Source organism: Schistocerca serialis, chromosome 9, assembly GCF_023864345.2.
Source record: "Schistocerca serialis cubense isolate TAMUIC-IGC-003099 chromosome 9, iqSchSeri2.2, whole genome shotgun sequence".
NCBI lineage: Eukaryota > Metazoa > Arthropoda > Insecta > Orthoptera > Acrididae > Schistocerca > Schistocerca serialis.
Genome location: NC_064646.1, coordinates 245,815,807 through 245,837,035, shown reverse-complemented (window position 1 = coordinate 245,837,035; position 21,229 = coordinate 245,815,807). Strand labels below are relative to the sequence as shown.

General features: G+C 45.1%; 1 protein-coding gene across 1 annotated transcript in view; it reads right to left on the bottom strand.

Moving 5' to 3' along the window:
* Positions 1-392: 392 nt before the first annotated feature.
* The window catches only part of LOC126419078 (adult-specific cuticular protein ACP-20-like), a 32,828-nt gene continuing 11,991 nt past the window's right edge, over positions 393-21,229 (bottom strand). Inside the window, exons 2-4 of the mRNA XM_050086166.1 lie at positions 5,950-6,138; positions 4,565-4,760; positions 393-834 (exon numbers count right to left, since the gene is read on the bottom strand). Coding sequence (XP_049942123.1) covers positions 758-834; positions 4,565-4,760; positions 5,950-6,138 — 462 coding nt within the window. The 3' untranslated portion in view covers positions 393-757. The remainder of the gene's footprint in view (positions 835-4,564; positions 4,761-5,949; positions 6,139-21,229) is intronic.

Here is a 21,229-nt window from a genome sequence, read left to right as displayed (position 1 = left end):
AATGGTGACGGCGAACGTGATGCCAAATGACCGTGAACAGCATCGGGGTGGCTTATGAGCTGAATAGATAGACTAACAACAGCAGCAGAAAGTGCCCTTCTGTAATTTAGACCTTGATATTATCCTTGTTGAACTCCATCCCTTGTTGTTCAAATTCTGGTTATACTAATTTCTTTCATAATCAGTACTTTTATGGATCATTATACACACTGTGTTTTGTATGGGATATGTGATTGTGTGTAAAATCTTTTTGTAAACAGTTGTCTTCTCTTCTGTGACAGCTTTTTATTAATTATGCCTTTGTGTATCTTAAATACAATATAAAACAATATGAATATTACAAAATTAATAACTTAGTATATATACAATCACAAAATGTAAGAGACCACACACTTCATATTCTGCTGTACCAGGCAGTAGATACAAAACAGATGTCGCACTGTTTTGATAAGAATAATATCATGTGTATTTAGAGTAGCTAATGCATTTGTACTTAATCGTGAAACTGAAATCTCTGAAGAGCAATATTCTGGCTGGAAACGAAAGAGAGGAAAGTTTCAGAATATGCATTGTGCGGCCAGCATTGGACACAGACTTGCGCGAGTAGATATGTGGAAGTGCCTAAGTAAACTAACGAAGGCAGCAGCTTATCCAACACCCATATGAATACATAACGGGCAAGAATAAGTCAGCCGGAAAAAGCGCAGGTTTTCTGTTGGCCAGATTGACGTTTGTGCCTGGATCAGGTCATGAGTTTTCAGTAATACCAACCGTGACCATGATCATGATCATGACCATAGCCTCCGTCCCCAGCGCCAGCTCCGCCACCATATCCTGAAGACACACATAAATGTTCTAAGTTACCATTTAAAACTGTGTGATATAGCATAGTTAACATTTGCATAAGTAGCTATCTGGACGTGTGACCCTTAACTGTAGTACGGGTCTATGCTCATAGTCAATAACTACACGATATTTTAAACAGTTTATTTACACTATTAACTTATTTTCTAAAGCAATACATGACCCTCTAGGCTGTAATATTCTTTATTAATTGTGCCGTTGGCCGATTTCGACATTTATGTCATTTCTCCATCGTTCACGGTCATTCCAGTCTCCTTCATAAAGACCTCTCGCCACCATTGCTTCGTTGACGTCGTCTTTCCAGCATCTCGCAGGTCTACCGCGCTTTCTTCTTTGATGTGGAGTCCATTGCCATACACGTATTGGCCATCTTGAGTCTGGCATACGCTGCCAGTGACCATACCAGATTAGGCGCTTCCTTTCTATGTAGTCTAGGATTGTGCTTTCGACATTCATAACCTCTCTGATCCTATCATTTCTAATATTATCAAACCTGGAAAATTCTCAACTCCATCTCCAGAAATCCATCTCGACAGCCAGCAGGCGATCTTTCTGCCTCTGGGTTAGTTCCCACAACTCTGCTGCGCGTTATGTTTTTGTTCCAAAAAATCCAATTTAGTTGTTTTATGGCTTGCTTGCCCTGGCCAATTTTATTGTTTATATCATCAAAACTTCTACCACTGGACGACAGTGTCACTCCCAGGTGCTTAAAATTATGACACCCTTCAAAAGTATCAGCACCGAGTTGTAAGTCATTAACAGCATTTTCCTGCACTTTCAGATATTCTGTTTTAGATACGTTGTAAGCCACGTCAAATATTGTAAATCACATTACGGTTATCCACATGTGCTTGAAAATAACATAAACGTCGAAATCGGCCAATCGTACAATTAATACAGAATATGACAGCCTACTACAGGCCATGTTTGCCCTCAACAAAATTTATGGAGGCTGTGAACGCACGAAAAAACAAAATTATATTTTTTAACTTGATTTTAGTCTTAGTGTTTGGAATGCTTTAGGCTTGCTGCAGCTGCATATATGAATGAACACTGTATCTATTTTAAGAATCTACACACAAATTTCTGCTCTTAATCGAGAGGAAACTGGGTCAAGTGGACCAAAAGACTCCAGTTGCATATTATTTAGAGCAAAAAAACATGTTGAATAGCTAATGAATTCATATTCGTATCTACTATCCCATGACGTTTGTTAGATACTAAAAAAGGGCGAGAAGAAGTGTTCAGTTACAACAATTTTTATCACTCTGGAGTTAAAGTAAACAAATAAATGTGAGGCTTACGACCTGTAATATGTCTTCCTGCTCGACGACCTTTCGGGAGTTACTCATTCGCTCAATAAAAGTGTGGATGAGTAGACAACATTCCGTACCTTCTCTTCTCGGACAAGTTCGATGTGGTCACAGAGAACAGACCTGACACCTCCAGTTCACTAGCTAACGATACTACCAATTAGAGCAAGCAGGGTATCACTCTTCCACTTCAGTTTACTAACAAAATTCTAATTCAGATGCACCTCCAGGAGAGAAAACAGCAGCACACTTTCCGTGAAAGACCTCGTTCCATTCAGTTGTGCAATGCAATAAGTATTATCTAAGAACTTATAAACAGTTTATCGCTTCACTTGACACGTTTCCACATCGCTGAAAGGTCCCCTCAAATAGTAATCATTAAATGTAAACCATAATGAACACTACACATATCTCGATTCTCATTTTCAGGCAGGCAAACAAATAACTCCGCGATCAGGCCATGTGAACCACTAGATGTCACCCGATCGCCGTGTCATCCTAAGCGATATTGCGTCATTCAGTTGTCATATGGAAGGGCATGGACTAGCATACCGCTCTCCTAGCGGTGGTTGGCTTGCCAGACCCAGGAAAAGCTCCTGGTAGTAATCGGGATTAAACTCGGTTCCTCCGTATGACAGTCATACAAGCTGACCGCTCAGTTACAGAGGCAGAAGTAAGAGTGACCACTGCAAATGCACCGGATCGATAATGTGTGTGTGACTGTACTTTTGCTAGGCTAGTTAGTATGTATTTACCTTCCTTGGACAGCGGGAGTCGTATGGGGGCAGGAGGGAGGAGGGGTATGCCGACTTCAGCGATGCAGTCATGCTCAACGAGGCAGCATGTGTGGGGAACAGTGTCTCCGCTCAAGAGTTAGATATGATACTTGGTCTCTCATACCTCCCTATTGTGGCCGAGCTGGAGGCTTCTACTTGCAGCCTTTGTTTCTGGTGCGTTTCTTACAGCCCAGGCCAGGCAGTTAATTGGAGAAGTGCCTTAAGAAAGAAGTGAGCCATCGTGCATCAACACTGGCACACGACACCGGCGGCTATGAAACCTTTATTCCGGGACGGTCACGTGAGAACCTTATATTAAACATCATCGCTTCGGACCATACCAGAGATTGGCATTGGACTTTAACTTACTACTGTCAGCCATTGCAGATAGCCGGCCAGTGTGGCCGAGCGGTTCTAGGCGCTTCAGTTTGGAACCGCGCGACCGCTACGGTCGCAGGTTCGAATCCTGTCGTGGGCACGTATGTGTGTGATGTCCTTACAATAGTTAGGTTTAAGTAGTTCTAAGTTCTAAGGGACTGATGACCTCAGATGTTAAGTTCCATAGCGCTCAGAGCCATTTGAACCATTGCAGACATCTTGTGTTTGTGTTTTTCCGTGTCATTTGTTCTAAGTGATTGCACGTACTAATACTTCTCTGAGTCGCATGATAACAGTTGAATTTTGTGTTTCCGAATGTTGATCATTATTACCTCAGCTGAGGAGTGATTTCGAAATAACTGTTGTTCGTTGTTGTTAAGATTGATTTCGGGAGTGTCAAAGCAGAATACAATTAAGCGGACTCGGCTGTAATTATCTTGTTTCTTTTGTGCTGTAATTTTAAATGTTTTAAAGTTTCAATCAAGTAGGCATCTCCCGTGCTTTAAGTGGTCAGATTTCATTTGTGTTTAACGGTCTAAATGCTGTTTTTAATTCTGTTGCTTTCTGTCTGGTATAGTACACTGACATTTGTTATCTTGTCCATTTATTATTACCATTCCAATGCACCAGTCGGCTAGTTGAAGGGAACGTTAAAAACTACCCAAAGGTTGTATGGCTTCCATCTATAACATATTCCCTTATAAAATCGAAGGGGTCTTTAAAAAAACAGGAACTTTGTAGTCCTTTGCGTAATTTAAAATTTACCACAAGTTACTATCTTCGTTCATGTGGAAGATATAACCTTGTGAAACGGAATGAAACCTATTGAAACACACTCTTTTTTTAAGTCTCAAAGCCACAGTGTCCAAACAATAACTATATACCACATCATCGAAGCCAGGAACAGTATTGCGTGCGTGCCTGCGTGCGTGTTTGTGTAGTGGGGTGTGGGGCAGCGTATACGTGACTCTGTGTGTTTGTGTATACGAGATGTGATGCTCTTAATTTCAAAATTTTCTGGAGGAGCATCAAACGTAGACGTTCCATTCCAGCATTTCCAAGGACAAGAAACATCACTTCGCATTTTACATAACAAAATTCCTGCTGCTCTGTTGCTGTTGTCCGTGTGGTTGCTTGAGAAGAGGTGCACGGCACTATGACCGTTAGAACATTATTTTTGGGACACTTCTTCAAACACTTCAACTTCATAGTCACAACACGAGGAGCACTCACCGTGGTGCGAGTGGTGCACGACGGGGTGGAAGCCGGACTTGTCGGCGTGGTACTTGACGGTGCGCACGCTGCCGTCCGCCTCCTTGAGCGAGTACTCGCCAGTCACGACGTCTCCGTCGCGGTGCTCCTTCTGGGAGTGGTGGTCCCCTGTGTGCCCGTCAGAAACCCCGTACTCGAACTCGTACTTCGGGTACGCCTGTAGTGACACGGAAAATCGATAAAAAGTTGGATTACACGTTCTCGTGCAGTTATACTGGAAAATTCGAGACGCTTGTGTTAAAGTTATCACGCTCAAAGATCAGGAACATAAATTTAGATGCATTAGCACTTAATTCAACAGAACAAATGCAGTAAACAGAAGCGCTGAAAGGCGTGTTACTTAATAACTAAAATTTGAGCATAAATGAAAACACGAGAAAATTGAGTGTGAAACGTCCCCTTTGAACAATTATACAAGACTGTGCTTAAACTGGCACACAATATTTTTAGCACAACGCAATCTGACTTTCAATAATCCCTACAAAGGAATGGCCATAGGGGTACATGTGCAGATATTGTGATCACCGGAACCTTAATATGGACCGATTTCACTGTGTTAGTTGAATTTTGTCTGCCTCTAACAGCCTTCCTGCAAACACGTCATACAAGTTACTACTTGATGTTCTCTGAACCGTCGTAACTGCCCCACTAAGTGGATTAAACCTGTCAGAATAGACTAACCCTTTTGGTCCCCGCATCCATACTTCAACATCTGACCTGCTGCCTAGGGGAAAATAAGCATTGACACGTGTACCTGGAAGTACTAGCCAACCTAAACACATACTGCTCCCAATAGCCAGAAGAACTGGTCTGCAAATGAAGTAAACAATAATATAATGTTATTCAGTACACTGTCCTCAGTTCCCAATAAAAATGTCTCCACACCCTATATATTTCAAGAAAATCAGTAGGCTAATCGCAGTACCATGTGGCACCCGTCGCCTTACACCACCTTTCATATTCAGTTTTCGCTGAGACATATCTTTGGATGTCGTATTTGAATGGTTCTCGAGTCAGTTGGCAGTTGATGGTTGGAGTGCTGACACATTATCTGCGTATCCAGTAATGCTGCCTACTGGTGTGTTATGCATGGGGATCATATCAACCTGTAACGCATCAAAAACAGGCTGAAGATGACGCACTGAAGCGTTGAAACTGGGAGCGACAATATAAAATAAAATCATAAGGACGGCTGTAGGTGTTTTTATTTGTCACGATGTCAGATTCAGAGTCGGTCCCTGTGCGCTGAATCTGGAGCATAATGCCCTGTTTCTTATTTTCCAGACATGAACAGAACCGCTGATGAGATACTGCACCACCTGTGTGTGCTTGTCTTAGAGACTTACGACGTAGTCCACGCTGTGCCCGTGGCCGTGGCCGCCGTAGCCGCCGTGTCCGCCGAACCCTCCGACGGTGACGGCGTGGGCGGGACCCACCACGGGCCCAGTCTGGTGGGCGTAGGAGTGGGCGTACCCTCCAGCCTGTGCCCTCTCGCACATGGCGGCCACCGCCAGCAGCATCATCGCCGCGCACATCTGGAAGCAATTGGATGTTAAGGTTTAGCCTGTACTCGGCGAGACATTACATACGTAACGGGAAGTAAACGTAGCACCAAGGGTAAACGATACATGAAAAAAAACAAGTCGCAACTGGAGACGACAAACTCAAAAAAACACTGAAATGACCAATAGGCTCAGTCGTTGGTACAGCTGGTGGCCAACTTAGGTTCATGTGTAGGATACTGCAGTCCATGAAGCGAATTCTTGCTAAACACTCGTGAAACCAATCCTTGAATACTGTCCAGGTGTGTGGGAAACCAAACCAGACAGAACTAACGGGTGATGTTTAAATTATACAAAGAAGGACAACAGGAATGGCCAAAAATTTGTTTGGTCCGCAGGACAATATATTGGAAATACTGAAAAGCATAAGAAGGAATACGTCAAGTATCCCGTGAATATCCGTTTACAAAGTTTTTACTATAAGCTTCACTTTAGGAATATAGGGATCTCCCTATCTATCGCTCATACACTGAAATGAAAAAGCCATGGGATACATGCCTTGTCAGACCTCCTTTTGCCTGGAGAAGTACAGCAGTTCCAAGTGGCATGGACTTAACAAGTCGTTGCAAGTCTTCTGCAGAAATACTGAGCCTTGCTGCCCATATAGTCAGGGATAATTGTGAAAGTTTTGGTGGTGCAGGATTTTGTGTATGAACCCACATATGTCTATTATGTGGGTGACCAATTCATTCGCTCGAATTGCCCAAAATGTTCCGCGAATGAATAGCGAAAGGCCGGCCGGAGTGGCCGTGCGGTTCTGGTCGCTATAGTCAGGAACCGCGAGACCGCTACGGTCGCAGGTTCGAATCCTGCCTCGGGCATGGATGTGTGTGGTGTCCTTAGGTTAGTTAGGTTTAAGTAGTTCTAAGTTCTACGGGACTGATGACCTCAGAAGTTGAGTCCCATAGTGCTCAGAGCCATTTGAACCATTTGAATAGCGAAAAATTTTGGCCCAGTGACATGGCATTGTCATCAAAAAAGGTTCAAATCGCTCTGAGCACTATGGGACTTAACATCTGAGTTCATCAGTCCCCTAGAACTTAGAACGAATTAAACCTAACTAACCTAAGAACATCACACACATCCATGCCCGAGGCAGGATCCGAACCTGCGACCGTAGTAGTCAAGCGGTTCCAGACTGAAGCGCCTAGAACTGCTCGGCTACACCGGCCGGCCATTGTCGTCCATAAGCGTTTCATTCATAAGCGTTCCACCGCTGTTTGGGAACATGAAGTCCATGAGTGACTGATAATGCTCTCCAAGTAGACCGAACATTACCATTTACCGTCACTGTCCCAGTCCATTCCATGGTAACACAGACCACGTCATTATGGAGCCACCACTAGCTTGCAAAGTGCAATGTTGACAAGCTGGGTCCATGGCTTCTTGGGGTCTGCGCCATACTCGAACCCCACCATCTGCTCCTACCAACTGAAATCGGGGCACATCTGACCAGGCCAAGGTTTTCCAGTCGTCTAGGGTGCAGCCGATATGGTCACGAGCCCAGGAGAGGCGCTGCTGGCGATATCTTGCTGTTAGCAAAGGCATTCGTGTTGTTAGTCTGCTGCCATAGCCAATTAACGCAAAATTTCCTGGCACTGTCCTGACAGATACGATAGTCGTACGTCCCACATTGATTTCTGCGGTTCTTCCACACATTGTTGCTCGTCTGTTAGCACTGACTACTCTAAGGAAACGCTCTCGGACGTTAAGGGAAGGCCGTTTATCACTGCGTTGCCCAACGTAAGAGATAATGTCTGAATTTTGGTATTGTCGGCACTCTCTTGACACTGTGAATCGCGGAATATTGAATCTCCTAACGATTTCCGAAATGAAATGTCCCATTCATCTAGCTCCAACTACCATTCCGTGTTCAAAGCTTGTTAATTCCCGTCGTGCGGCTATAATTACATCGAACACCTTTTCACCTGAATCACCTGACTACAAATGACTGCTCTGCCAGTGGAGCCCCCATTTATACCTTGTGTACGCGATACCACCGCCATCTGTGTATGCACACCGATCTACCCTACGACTTTTGTCACCTCAGTGCATAGGAGCCGCAAAGAAAAGATTGGACTATTTAGAGCATGCGTAGTAGATGCAATCGAACAGTCATTCTTGCCGCGCTGCACACACGAATGGATCAGAAAGAAATCGTAGTATGTGGTAAAGTGCAAAGTACCATCTGTCATTATTTCACAGTGGTTTACAGAGCCCAGACGTAGATATAATCGAGACGTACAAACAGAGTGATCCACAGATCGTGGGTGTAAATGTAGGCGTAGGAACACCACAGTTGTGTCTGACAGCATTCAGACAGATCTGAAATGAGTTCTCTGGGAAACTACCAAAAACAATTAAAAATTATGGAATTGTGAAACAGTTAGTGTCGGGGAGTCAGAAAAGTAGAAAATAGCGAATATATATCCCTGCGTCATGCTACTGATTTTTATGCACACAGATATCTTAAGGGATAGGAATTGTAGAGAAATGACCTAATTATGCGAGAAATCAATAGATTTATGAAAGGTAAATTGTAAACAGATATGGGAAAACCTTATGCTTTCAGGAAATGGCAAGGGGTTCTTTAACGAAGGCCAAGAATAATTTAACCCCACAATCTTCCCCAATCGAATTCGAGATGAACAGAACTTCCTTTCCTCCTTTACCGCAAACAGGCAGATGTAAGTCGCCCGTGGCGGAGCACGCACTATATGAGACCGATCCCATAATAAAATTCTCCAACACGCCTGATTGTTCAGAGAAGTCATAGGAATTCACAAAAAGAAAAAAAGATAACCTGAACGTAAACGGATCCAGGATTCCGGTGTAACAGAAAACGAGCATTCCAGATCAAGAAGGGCAGAACCACGGCTATGATGACCAGTAAAATACCTCAGACGTGTCGCGACTGGTATATACAGGATGTTTACAAAACAAAGTGTCACATAATCCTATAGGGCCTAGTATTGGCCAAAACTAGAAGAAAAGTGCCTATAATGATAAGTCGGTAAACAATACCTATTGAGATGTGTGCCAATTTGTCCACTCATTCCCATCTGTCACTTGTGTAAAAGTACACACAACAGACAGTGCTGCACATGGCTACCTCGCATTCTGACAAATCCTTCGGCTCTTCTTCGAAGTGAATCACGCACTGTTTCGGACACACTTGGTTCCATTCAGATTGCGTCGCAAGCACTGGGCACACGCTCTCCATTGTCGATGGGCTGAGCAAACACCAGTACCTTCAAACTTCCCCATAACCAGAAATCCACCGGATTCAGATCCAGTGAACGTAGAGTTCACGTTAGCGAACCCTCTCGACCTGTCCATCGATTTTGAAACGTTGCCGTATGGTATGGTGCACGATCCGTAGTAAATCGGTTGGTGGCTTTAGTACATGTGTCAGTCGTTGTTTCTGCAAGAGTAACGTTCACCAGTACCGCTGGTAATTCATCGTGCTGTAACCGACGGTACACACTACCTGTTAACCTCTTTGGTGCGCTATGAGTCTGTTGCCGACAAGTCCTGCCCGTACATTGATATCAATGCGATCCTCCAGGCTTTCTCGAGGCTTTGCATCTGCCCAAAAGTGCTTATTTTGATAATTTACTTTCCCCATCTCTTGTAAGTACTACCCCATTTGTGTATAAAATGCAAGTTCTGAACTCTGGATCTTCAATGGCCCATTTTCAACAAGTAATATTTTTGGGCATGTCATTATAGGAATTTTTCGTACAGTTTTGACCAACAGTACCTCCTGTAGGGATGTGACACTTTTTATAACAGCATAATGTCTGGCCGCCGTCTAGACTCCAGTCTGTCACAGCAATGGAGGACTAACCTGTGACAATGCTTGTTACTTGTGCTGATGAAATGTCAGAAAAATCGTTAAACAAACATCGGCTGTAGACTCCGTCACAAAAGCCAACAGACAACGCGTCAACGAATGAACACAAAAGCCTCAAAAACTTTGTTCTGTAGAGACAGCTAGGTCTTGAACACAAGAGATCTAGAAAATCTCCGAAAAATCTGTTTGTCAGTCGGTAAAGTATACTGATGTTGCTTGTATGTAAAAGGAGAAAATTCGGATGCATATGATAAGAAACGTGCAAAATCCGTAGAAGGCAACAAAATTCGGATAGTAAAAAGGAAACTTTCATGACCCGAAGTGTCACAATTAATAAAATATTCCGGGCTATTATGCCGTGATCGGATGAATTTCACATTAAAACACAATGTTTCGTCAACATTTCCAAGGGGGATCCTAGATTCTTTGAGTGTCACGCCCTGATTCCCTACTGACTGCAGAGAAATTCCGTTTATGTGTGTTCCCAGCAATGGCGTGACATCACATGCCTTGAATCTCCGGGCGCAATTGACGTTGTCGGCGGCTGTCGTCAGCTGTTGCTATCATCCAGTGATGGAAGACTGGTACACTAGTACACGTCTTCTTCATCACTGGGATCCAGATGTGATTAAATTTCATGCTCTTCTACTTCCTATCGAAATTCCTCGGATGTTCTCTCTACGGCCTCTCTGTATAGCATTTCGTGGTATCCACTTGTGGCTACCAATACCCGAGTCGTGTAAAAATGAATGTGGTTGCAAATCATGTTCCACAACAGCTGATCTGTCAGTCTCTTCCCTTCTACATTTGCCCTTGTGCTCTTCAAGTCGATTTTTGGCCTTTTTTGTGGTACCCACATACACCACCCCACAACTATACGGAGTCCTATAAATTCCTGCTTTTTCCAGTGGTTTGCGAACATCCTTTGCCAATTTTAGGTGATCCTGTATCTTCGAGGTGGGTTTGTCAATTAAAATGGATTAACAGTCACCACAGATTGTCAGAACGACAAGATCTACAACTACATACATACTCCGCAAGCCAAGTATATGGCGAAGGGTACCAGGTACCAGTACTAGTCATCGCCTTTCGTGTTGCACTCGCAGATGGAGCGAAGAAAAAACGACTCTCCAAAACCTCCGTACGAGCCCTAATATCTCTCACATTATGTTCGTGGTCCTTACGCGAATTGCACGTTAGCGGCAATAAAATCGTTCTGCAGTCAGGCTCAAACGCCAGTTCTCTAAATTTCCTCAATAGTGCCTCGTGAAAAGAACGCTGTATTCCCACCAGGGATTCCCATTTGAGTTCGTGAAACATCTCTGTAATACTCACGTGCTGACCGAACCTACTGGTAACAAATCTAGCAGCGCGCCTCTGAATTGCTTCGATGTGTTCATTTAGTCCGACTTGGCGGGGATCCCAAGCACTCGTGCAGTACCCAAGAATGGGTCGCACTAGTATTCCACACGCCGTCTCCTTTAAAGATGTACTACGCTTTCCCGAAATTCGCTAACAAAAGGAAGTCGACGACTTGCCTTCCCTACTACCAGTACCTACCTGACGTGCTCGCACCATTTCATACAGGTTTGCAACGTTACTCCTAGGTATGTAACAGATGTGACTGTGTCGGACTGCACACTACTAATGCTGCATTCAGATGTTACAGAATTCCTCTCCCCACTCATCAGCATTAACTTAAAGTTTAGAGCAGGCTGCCATGCATCACACCAACTAGAAATTCCCAAATGTTACCGCACTGACATCCTTTGTGATAAAACCTAATCATTCATATATTTCGTGGTGACTTTAGCCCTTGTTGCAATGAAAATAATAGAATGCGATATTGCAGTGCAATATCGTATTGATCCACCGAAGTCGGGCACGCGACTTGCACGTAAAATGTCTCACCTGGACGGGAATATACGAGGGTGAGTCAAATGAAAACCCTAAATTTGTAATAACAAATCAAAATTTCGCGCCGTTATCCTGTAAGTTGGTAAGCGTGCTACAAATAGTGTGCAGAATAGCCTGTAGGTGGCAGCAGAATGCAGATGCACACATACCGTCGCAGTATCAGTATAAAGATGGCCGCCCCTCTTGCGACTTGCACTAGGGAAGAACAGCGTTCTGTTATTCGGGTTTTGCGTAGTGAATGTGTGAAAACTATTGAAATTCATCGACGAATGTATGTTCAGTACGTTTACGCATGTTTGTCACAGCAGCAAGTCTACGAATGGAGTAGGAAGTTCGCAAATGGTGTGACTTCAGTGGAAGATGCTCCTCGTCCAGGTCAGGCACAATGAGATGTGACTCCACAGAACATTGCAGCAGTTGAAGCCATAGTGAAGGAAACCCGCCGAGTGACAATGAATGACTTTGCAGCAGGTTTACAGATTAGTCATGGGTCAGCAGACCAAGCAGACCACATTGTACATGATGTGCTCCAGTTTCACAAAGTGTCTGCAAGATGGGTGCCACGGCAGCTGACTCTTGAAATGAGAGAACGACGTGTTGACGCTTGTGAAGAACTTCTTCGACGCTTTGAACGAGAAGGTGATGACTTCCTTGCAAGAATCGTTACTGGGGACGAAACCTAAGTTCACTTCCACCAACCGGAAACGAGGAGAGCGAGCAAGGAATGGCGCCATTCCTCATCACCAAAACCAAAGAAGTTTCGAACAGAGCCCTTAGCAGGGAAGATTATGCTGCCTCTCTTTTGGGAAGAAAAAGGCGTCATTTTGGAGCATTACATGCCTAGAGGGACCACTGTCACCAGTGCATCATACACAGATCTCCTAAAGAATCATCTGCGGCCTGCAATCAAATCAAAGCGACGTGGATTGCTGTCAGCAGGTATCCTTTTGCAACGCAAGGCACCACACTGCCCATACAATAGTCGCAACAATCACAGACCTGCATTTTGAGTGTCTTCCTCATCCACCATACTCGCCAGACCTTGCCCCATATGTTTGGACCACTCAAAGACGCAAAGGGAGGAAAGAAGTTCCATTCTGATGAAGAGGTACGCCACGCGGTGCATGAGTGGTTGTGCGGACTACCAAAAGAATTTTTGCTAAAGGAATTTATGCACTTTGTAAAAGCTGGAAGACTTGCATTGAGCGTGGGGGAGATTATGTTGAAAAGTGATACAGCTTTGTACCACTTCTGCACAATAAATAATATTTAAAAAATATTTAAGGTTTTCATCTGACTCACCCTCGTACATACTGGATGCACGAGAACTGGTTCCAGGCACAGGGTTGACGATGTATAGAAGTTTGGATCTGGCCGTGAGTCGTGCATGGATAACTCAGTGGTAAGGCGACCGCTCGTGATAAGCGGGAAATCCGGGTTCAAATTCCAGTTCGGCACAGTTTTCCTTGTAGACATTCCATTTCACAACTCATGATTGTCCGTATTCTCAATTGCGATTGCGAATACATGAATACATTTAATATATAAAATAACAGAACGACTATCTCCCCGGGTTTTGGCGCATCTACTACGAAAACAGTGGACGTGAATGGATGAGTTCTTGGACTGTGAGCCAAGTATAAAAATTCTTATGCCAGAAGACAACCAGAGTTGCGGATAAAACAGACGTTTAATCAGTATGAGACCTGTTTCGTGTTAATACTCATTTTCGAAGACACCAAGGCTTGCAGAGTCAGTGATCGTTAACTAACTTCAGTGATGTTCATTTGGGACTGTACATGTATGTACCGACATTATTCAATTTTATTTCAGAGGTATATTTAACTTCGGAAGCCTTGGTCGGTTCGAAAACGGGTATTAATACGAAACCGATCACCTATTAACTAAACGTCAATTTTATTCGCAACTCTGGTTGTCTTTTACATCTTAATCAGTAAGAGATACTGCCTCATATCATCAAGCATGCTAGAAATATGTAACAATTCTGACTGGTTGAACTGATGCTCATGTTTGAAAGCGGCTTTACAGATAAAACTGCTTAGTATTGGAAGAAAAATAAAAAGTAGTTTTACTTGATCCAGAGTAGTAAAATAATCATCCAGAAAAGGCAGAGTGCTTCACGTGCGACTTAGTCACTTTGTCTGGTTTTGCGCGGAAACCAACACCGGGGAGCCAGGCCCCGATCGCGCGTACATTCCGGTCTGTAGCTCCGACTTTGGTAGGTGGCGTATCGGCTTCCTGCTGAACTACACTTGTTAGGGGCGGCCTTGGGAAGAAGCTCGAGAAAATCACTGCGTCATTTATCGGTTAACTTCGCCGTGTTTATCTTGGTACACGAACTAGCAGAACAATCGACGTTATAATTCAGATAATCCTTATCAGTTGCATCAGAGCCTCTGCATCACTTGAGAACAAGACTGTGGTGTGCAATTAGTGCAACTTCTGGTAGATTAGCGGCTTACTGAACTAAACGCGCTGTACACTTCCAATTGAATTTAGACCGTCTAGCATCGAGACACTTCATTATTCTTAAAATTTGACAGCAATACAAAACAAACGAGGAAGAAACGTAAAGTATGGCGTAAAGAGTGGTTACTGAGGAGACAACACGAATTCGCACAATGAATTTAAGCTGGCTCGTAACGATTGGCACAATTGCTTAAAATGAACGAAAGTATGTACTTTTAGTGTTTCCATCATTAACTGAAAGAAAAAAAAATACTACGGTTACAATAACACTAACGCTCCTATCACAGAAGAAGTTCGCAGGACCTGAAGTTTACATCATAACCTCTCAATTACTTTTCGCGAGCATTTCTTTACAATCCGAAAAGAAAAGTTTTGGTATGTACTCGTTATCTGCGATGAGCTTGTTTTCATGGACTCCTTAACACTTATAACTCCTTCCTGCACCTACGCCTCAAATTATCGCTTGTCTTTAGGACTATTGATTTCAAGCAGGCTGCTTCAATTTCCTTCAAATTCTTCCACCGGTTGGGCACACGCAGCGACCTCCTTATTCGATAGTCATAGATTATTTCGCCTTCGGCAGGCGACTTTCGCTATGCTGGATGCTGATGAACTCCTCCAAAGACAGATTCTCTTTCTCTCTTGAACTGTGCGTATATCGACAACAGTAATTACTGTGTGGTTATAGGTTAAAGGACAGTAGAAAAGTAGATATATCCGTCTATTCCTGATTTTGGATGGAGTGACACTATTTGGGCTTGACTGCACGTTCTCATGGATAGGCGCGCTACTCATATCAGCAAGGACTAAGGATGACGCACATCCTTCTTCCTACTTTTCCGCACAATTACTTACAGCCCGCTTCCGTCCTATCGTCAACTGCCTTAGGTCTGGATCGTTCCTGTTCCACTTACATTAACATACACTCCTGGAAATTGAAATAAGAACACCGTGAATTCATTGTCCCAGGAAGGGGAAACTTTATTGACACATCCCTGGGGTCAGATACATCACATGATCACACCGACAGAACCACAGGCACATAGACACAGGCAACAGAGCATGCACAATGTCGGCACTAGTACAGTGTATATCCACCTTTCGCAGCAATGCAGGCTGCTATTCTCCCGTGGAGACGATCGTAGAGATGCTGGATGTAGTCCTGTGGAACGGCTTGCCATGCCATTTCCACCTGGCGCCTCAGTTGGACCAGCGTTCGTGCTGGACGTGCAGACCGCGTGAGACGACGCTTCATCCAGTCCCAACATGCTCAATGGGGGACAGATCCGGAGACCTTTCTGGCCATTGTAGTTGACTTACACCTTCTAGAGCACGTTGGGTGGCACGGGATACATGCGGACGTGCATTGTCCTGTTGGAACAGCAAGTTCCCTTGCCGGTCTAGGAATGGTAGAACGATGGGTTCGATGACGGTTTGGATGTACCGTACACTATTCAGTGTCCCCTCGACGATCACCAGTGGTGTACGGCCAGTGTAGGAGATCGCTCCCCACACCATGATGCCGGGTGTTGGCCCTGTGTGCCTCGGTCGTATGCAGTCCTGATTGTGGCGCTCACCTGCACGGCGCCAAACACGCATACGACCATCATTGGCACCAAGGCAGAAGCGACTCTCATCGCTGAAGATGACACGTCTCCATTCGTCCCTCCATTCACGCCTGTCGCGACACCACTGGAGGCGGGCTGCACGATGTTGGGGCGTGAGCGGAAGACGGCCTAACGGTGTGCGGGACCATAGCCCAGCTTCATGGAGACGGTTGCGAATGGTCCTCGCCGATACCCCAGGAGCAACAGTGTCCCTAATTTGCTGGGAAGTGGCAGTGCGGTCCCCTACGGCACTGCGTAGGATCCTACGGTCTTGGCGTGCATCCGTGCGTCGCTGCGGTCCGGTCCCAGGTCGATGGGCACGTGCACCTTTCGCCGACCACTGGCGACAACATCGATGTACTGTGGAGACCTCACGCCCCACGTGTTGAGCAATTCGGCGGTACGTTCAACGGGCCTCCCGCATGCCCACTATACGCCCTCGCTCAAAGTCCGTCAACTGCACATACGGTTCACGTCCACGCTGTCGCGGCATGCTACCAGTGTTAAAGACTGCGATGGAGCTCCGTATGGCACGTCAAACTGGCTGACACTGACGGCGGCGGTGCACAAATGCTGCGCAGCTAGCGCCATTCGACGACCAACACCGCGGTTCCTGGTGTGTCCGCTGTGCCGTGCGTGTGATCATTGCTTGTACAGCCCTCTCGCAGTGTCCGGAGCAAGTATGGTGGGTCTGACACACCGGTGTCAATGTGTTCTTTTTTCCATTTCCAGGAGTGTACATTCGAGTGGTCTGCTCGGTCAACAGTCTATGGTGCTACGGACCCTGTCTCGGCAACGCGACGATACACAGCACCAAAGGTTGGATGAATCAGCTGTCTTAGGTGTGAAACGCCGCCTGGTATAGCAGTGCACGCTCTTCTCCATTGCCATTCGCGTGGCCATACACATAAATTATATTTGTCTGCTCACGAAATGAATATCCTGCCATGTTTGGGCGAAGCACTTTCAGTTATCTCACTACCCGTAGTACATTTAGACAATAGCCAACTTTAAGACAGTAACAACACAACGCCATTGAGAATACGATGAGCAAACTGGTTCACAGACAAGTGAAACTGTTGCGTTGTACCTGGAAGGCCAGTGACCATCAACTTTCATCAATAACTCGAAAACGAAGGAATTCAGATATGTGTTTATATGGACCTTTTTTCTTATTTTGGTGTAAGGAACCTATCAGCGTAGTTCGTAAAAGTGTTTCTGAAACACCCTCCAACACTGACGAACCAAAATAATACGATCACTAATTAATTAATGTGGTGGTCCGCCTTTGGAATGTAGTACAGCATCGGTTCTAAATTGAATCGATTTAACAAGTTCTTGGTAGACTCCCAGAGGTACACGGCACCAATTTACATTATGATCACTTGCTCTGTAGGGTGATGGTTTGCCTTGCGAACGCAATACAGAAGAGATTCCGAATGTCATGGATTCTACAAGTACTTGGTAGCCTTCTGCATGTGTGTTGTACCATATGTCAGCGCACTGGCCACGCAATTCCCGTAAATTACAGCCAGTTGGTTTGTGGACGCGGTTCTGGCGCTAGATAGTCCCAGATGTGCTCCATCGGCCTCAGGTCAGTTGAATTTGGAGGCCAAGGCATGATCGTGATTTCACTGTCATGCTCCTCAAACCTCTATACCACGATTATGGCGTTCTGTTAGGGAATGTTATCGTTCTGAAAGATGTCAATGAGGTCGGGGAACCCGGCTGAACGTTCCCCACAGCTTGATACAGATTTCACCAGCTGCTTCAGTAGTGCAGTGCACGTTTCCGAGCAGCCATTCGCCTCGGTAACAGAGTGTTCAGACACGACCATCGATCCGAACAAGAAACGTGAGTGACTGGACCAGACGACATGTTTCCATTGAGCCACGTTCCAATCTCGACTATCCTGTGGCCACTGCAATCGTAACTAACCATGTCGCTGGGTCAACATGGGTACATGTACGGGGCTAGTGCTATGGTGCCTCATGTTCCCACCTATCCAGCTTTACAGTGCGAACATTGCTCCGACTTCCACGTTCTGTGATGGGGCGTGGACGTCCAGCGCCTTGTCTCCTTTTCTCAACCACATTCGATAAGTTCTCACAGTAACAGCACGGGAACAGCCGAACAGCTTCGTCGATCCCGATATTATCGTTCCCAGTCTTTCGTCTCACCTTAAGTGAAACCGCTTAAAACCGTAGAATGAATGAAAAACATTCATATAGTTGACGCAGAAGCAGAGGCTAATTTCATTCAATATGCGTGGTGTCTGTTCTTTCGGACATGTCCGACAGAACAGGCACCATTTTGTTCCTGCACCTACTATGAATCAAGAGATAAAGGAGTTAAAGACAAGCAAGGGGCTCTACATCAGGAGTGTATGCATAAGTTGACAAACTGGGTCTGACAGGAGGCCTGTTAGAGGAGTACACGTAGCTGAGATGGCCACTGTGTGAAATATCTTGGCGTAACGTTCCAAACTCCTATGAGGTGAAACGAGCATATGGGAACTGTGCAAGGGAAGGCGAATGGTCAACTACGGTTTATTAGGAGAATTTTTAGGAAAGAGTGGTTCACCTGTAAGGGAGACCGCATACAGGACTTTGATGCGACCTATTATTCAGTACCAGGTCGGACTGAAGGAAGGCATCGAAACAATTCACAGGCGGGCTGCTAGATCCGTTACCGGTAGATTCGAACAACTCGTAAGTGTTACGGAGACGCTCCGGGAACTCAAATGGGGATCCTTGGAGGGAAGGCGACGTTCTTTACAAGGAACACTAGTGAGAAAATTTAGAGAACCAGCATTTGAAACTGACTCCCGAACGATTCTACTGTCGCCAACATACATTCCGCGTAAGGACCACGAAGATAAGATAGGAGAAATTATTGCTCATACGGAGGCATATAGACAGTCGTTTCTCCTTCGCTCTATCTGCGAGTGGAACAGGAAAGGAAATGACTAGTAGTGGTACAGGGTTCCCTCCGCCATGCGCCGTACCGTGGCTTGCGGAGTATCTGTGTACTTGTAGATCCCGTAGTGGTCAATGCATCTGCTTAGTAAGCAGGAGACCCAGGTTTAAATCATGGTCCTGCACAAATTTTCAACTTTCTCGTTGATTTATGTCAATGCCCACTGGCAGCTAATGTCTTTCACTTCTCTGTGTCTAGTTTCATTCGGTTATGTCATTCGACTGGAAAAATACGACTGAATGAAAAAACAATCGACTGGACAATCCTTTGTTAAAAGCAACGGTTGCCCAGTCACTGCTGTTCAGGCACTCTCGACAGGTCGCTGGTCTTCAGGCGTAACTTCTGAGGCGTAACCGACTGCACCGAGCGCGGCGGAGGGAATGTGGTCCCGACCAGCTGACGAAAAAAGCCGGTCTTTCTGGAGCAACGATGGTCACCTACTACGGTTTGTACATATGGATAACGAAGATGGTTGAGACAGAAAAGGCAGATGACTCGTGCATTTCAGTCTGCCACGAAGTTCAGTACTACACTACGATCGAAATAGAACTTCCTGCTGGTTTCGAAAATTTCAAGCGAACAGGAAGCTGATTACTAGTCTTTTTCCCACTTACATCTATAACATGAAAGGTAACTCTATCTGCATTTGTCACAAGAAAGAAGAAGCTATAAACCATTTTAAGAACCTTCAACATTGCAGCGCGTCAGCAGTCGTTGGTTAATATATTAAAAAACTAGAAACCCGCCTCGACTGCGAAAAAAGCACCTAGTGTTTACCTAGGTTTCGGCGTAGATAACTACACCATCTTCAGAACAATAAAACCCACAAGTGCCTAAAAAGACCTTTGTCAATTATTAAAAGAACATCATTTATAAATTTATAGCCATGATGTTCTTTTAATAATTGACAAAGGTCTTTTTAGGCACTTGTGGGTTTTATTGTTCTGAAGTAGGTGTAGCTATCTACGCCGAAACCTAGGTAAACACTAGATGCTTTTTTTTGCAATCGAGGCGGGTTTCTAGTTTTTTTAATATATAAACCATTTGGAGTCTTCCTGCAGTTTTTTCGAAGCACAGCAAAACTTCTTGCTGCAAAACCTTGTGCAAATTGATGTACCGATTCCAACAAGCGCTCCAATTTTATTGTATCCTGAAAACATTCAAATATTCAAAACCCTTTCCGATTTTATACGAGATGGTAACGTGTGTCTATGAAATTTCGCGTATTATGGATAGTCAGCTACATTTACACCCTAATCTCCAGAAGTAAGCTCCTCCTCTTTTATAATGTATTTCGTCTACAGCTGTGACCATCTCAAGATCCTGTAGCTCTATACACTGTCCGCCACATGTGTCCACCTGTCAAAAGCCCTTTGCATCGTGGACCGCTGCGAGACTCGTAGAATGAGAGTCAACAAAGTTCTGGAAGGTACCGTCGGAGACATGGAGCCATGCCGACTCTAGCGCGGTGGTCAGCTGCACTACATTTCTTGACTGACGATTCAAGGATTCAAGGCGCGAACAGCCCGACCGAGATGGTCCCGCAGATATTCAAGTGGGTGAAAATCCGGGGAGTTTGATGGCCAGAGTAGTGCAGTAAGCTCATATTGGTGCTCATCAAACCATGCATGTTCAATGCGAAAAGCTTGACACGTTCAATTGTTCTGCTGATAGATTGCACCGTGCTGAGGAAAAGAAAAATGCTTATAGGGATAGGCATGGTCCCCAAGCAAAGATGCATACTTGTGTTGATCTACAGAGCCTTCCAGAATGAGGAGGTCACCCAGGGAATGCTAAGAAAACATTTTCCAGATCACAAATGCTCCTTCCTCCAGCGTGGATCCTTTACTTTCGGACGTTTCACTCCGTACACGCCAACAGCCATCTGCCCGATGGAGCATAAAACTTGATTTATGGCTACAGGTCACCTGTCACCACTCGGTGTACGTCCAGTTGGGGTACCGGCGTGCAAAGTCCAGCCTTCGTCGCTAATGAACAGCAGTTAGCATGACTGCGTGAACCAGATGCCTGCTGCGGAGGCCCATACGAAACAATGGTCACCAACCAGCCATTGAGGAGACCCTGCTGGTAGCCCCTTGGTTCATCTGGGTGGTCAGTTGCTCAACAGCTGCACGCCTGTTGCCTGTGCACGGCTCCGCAGCGGTCGTTCACACCTGTCATCTGCGGCACATGGGGCACTACAGTTGCCTCGGGC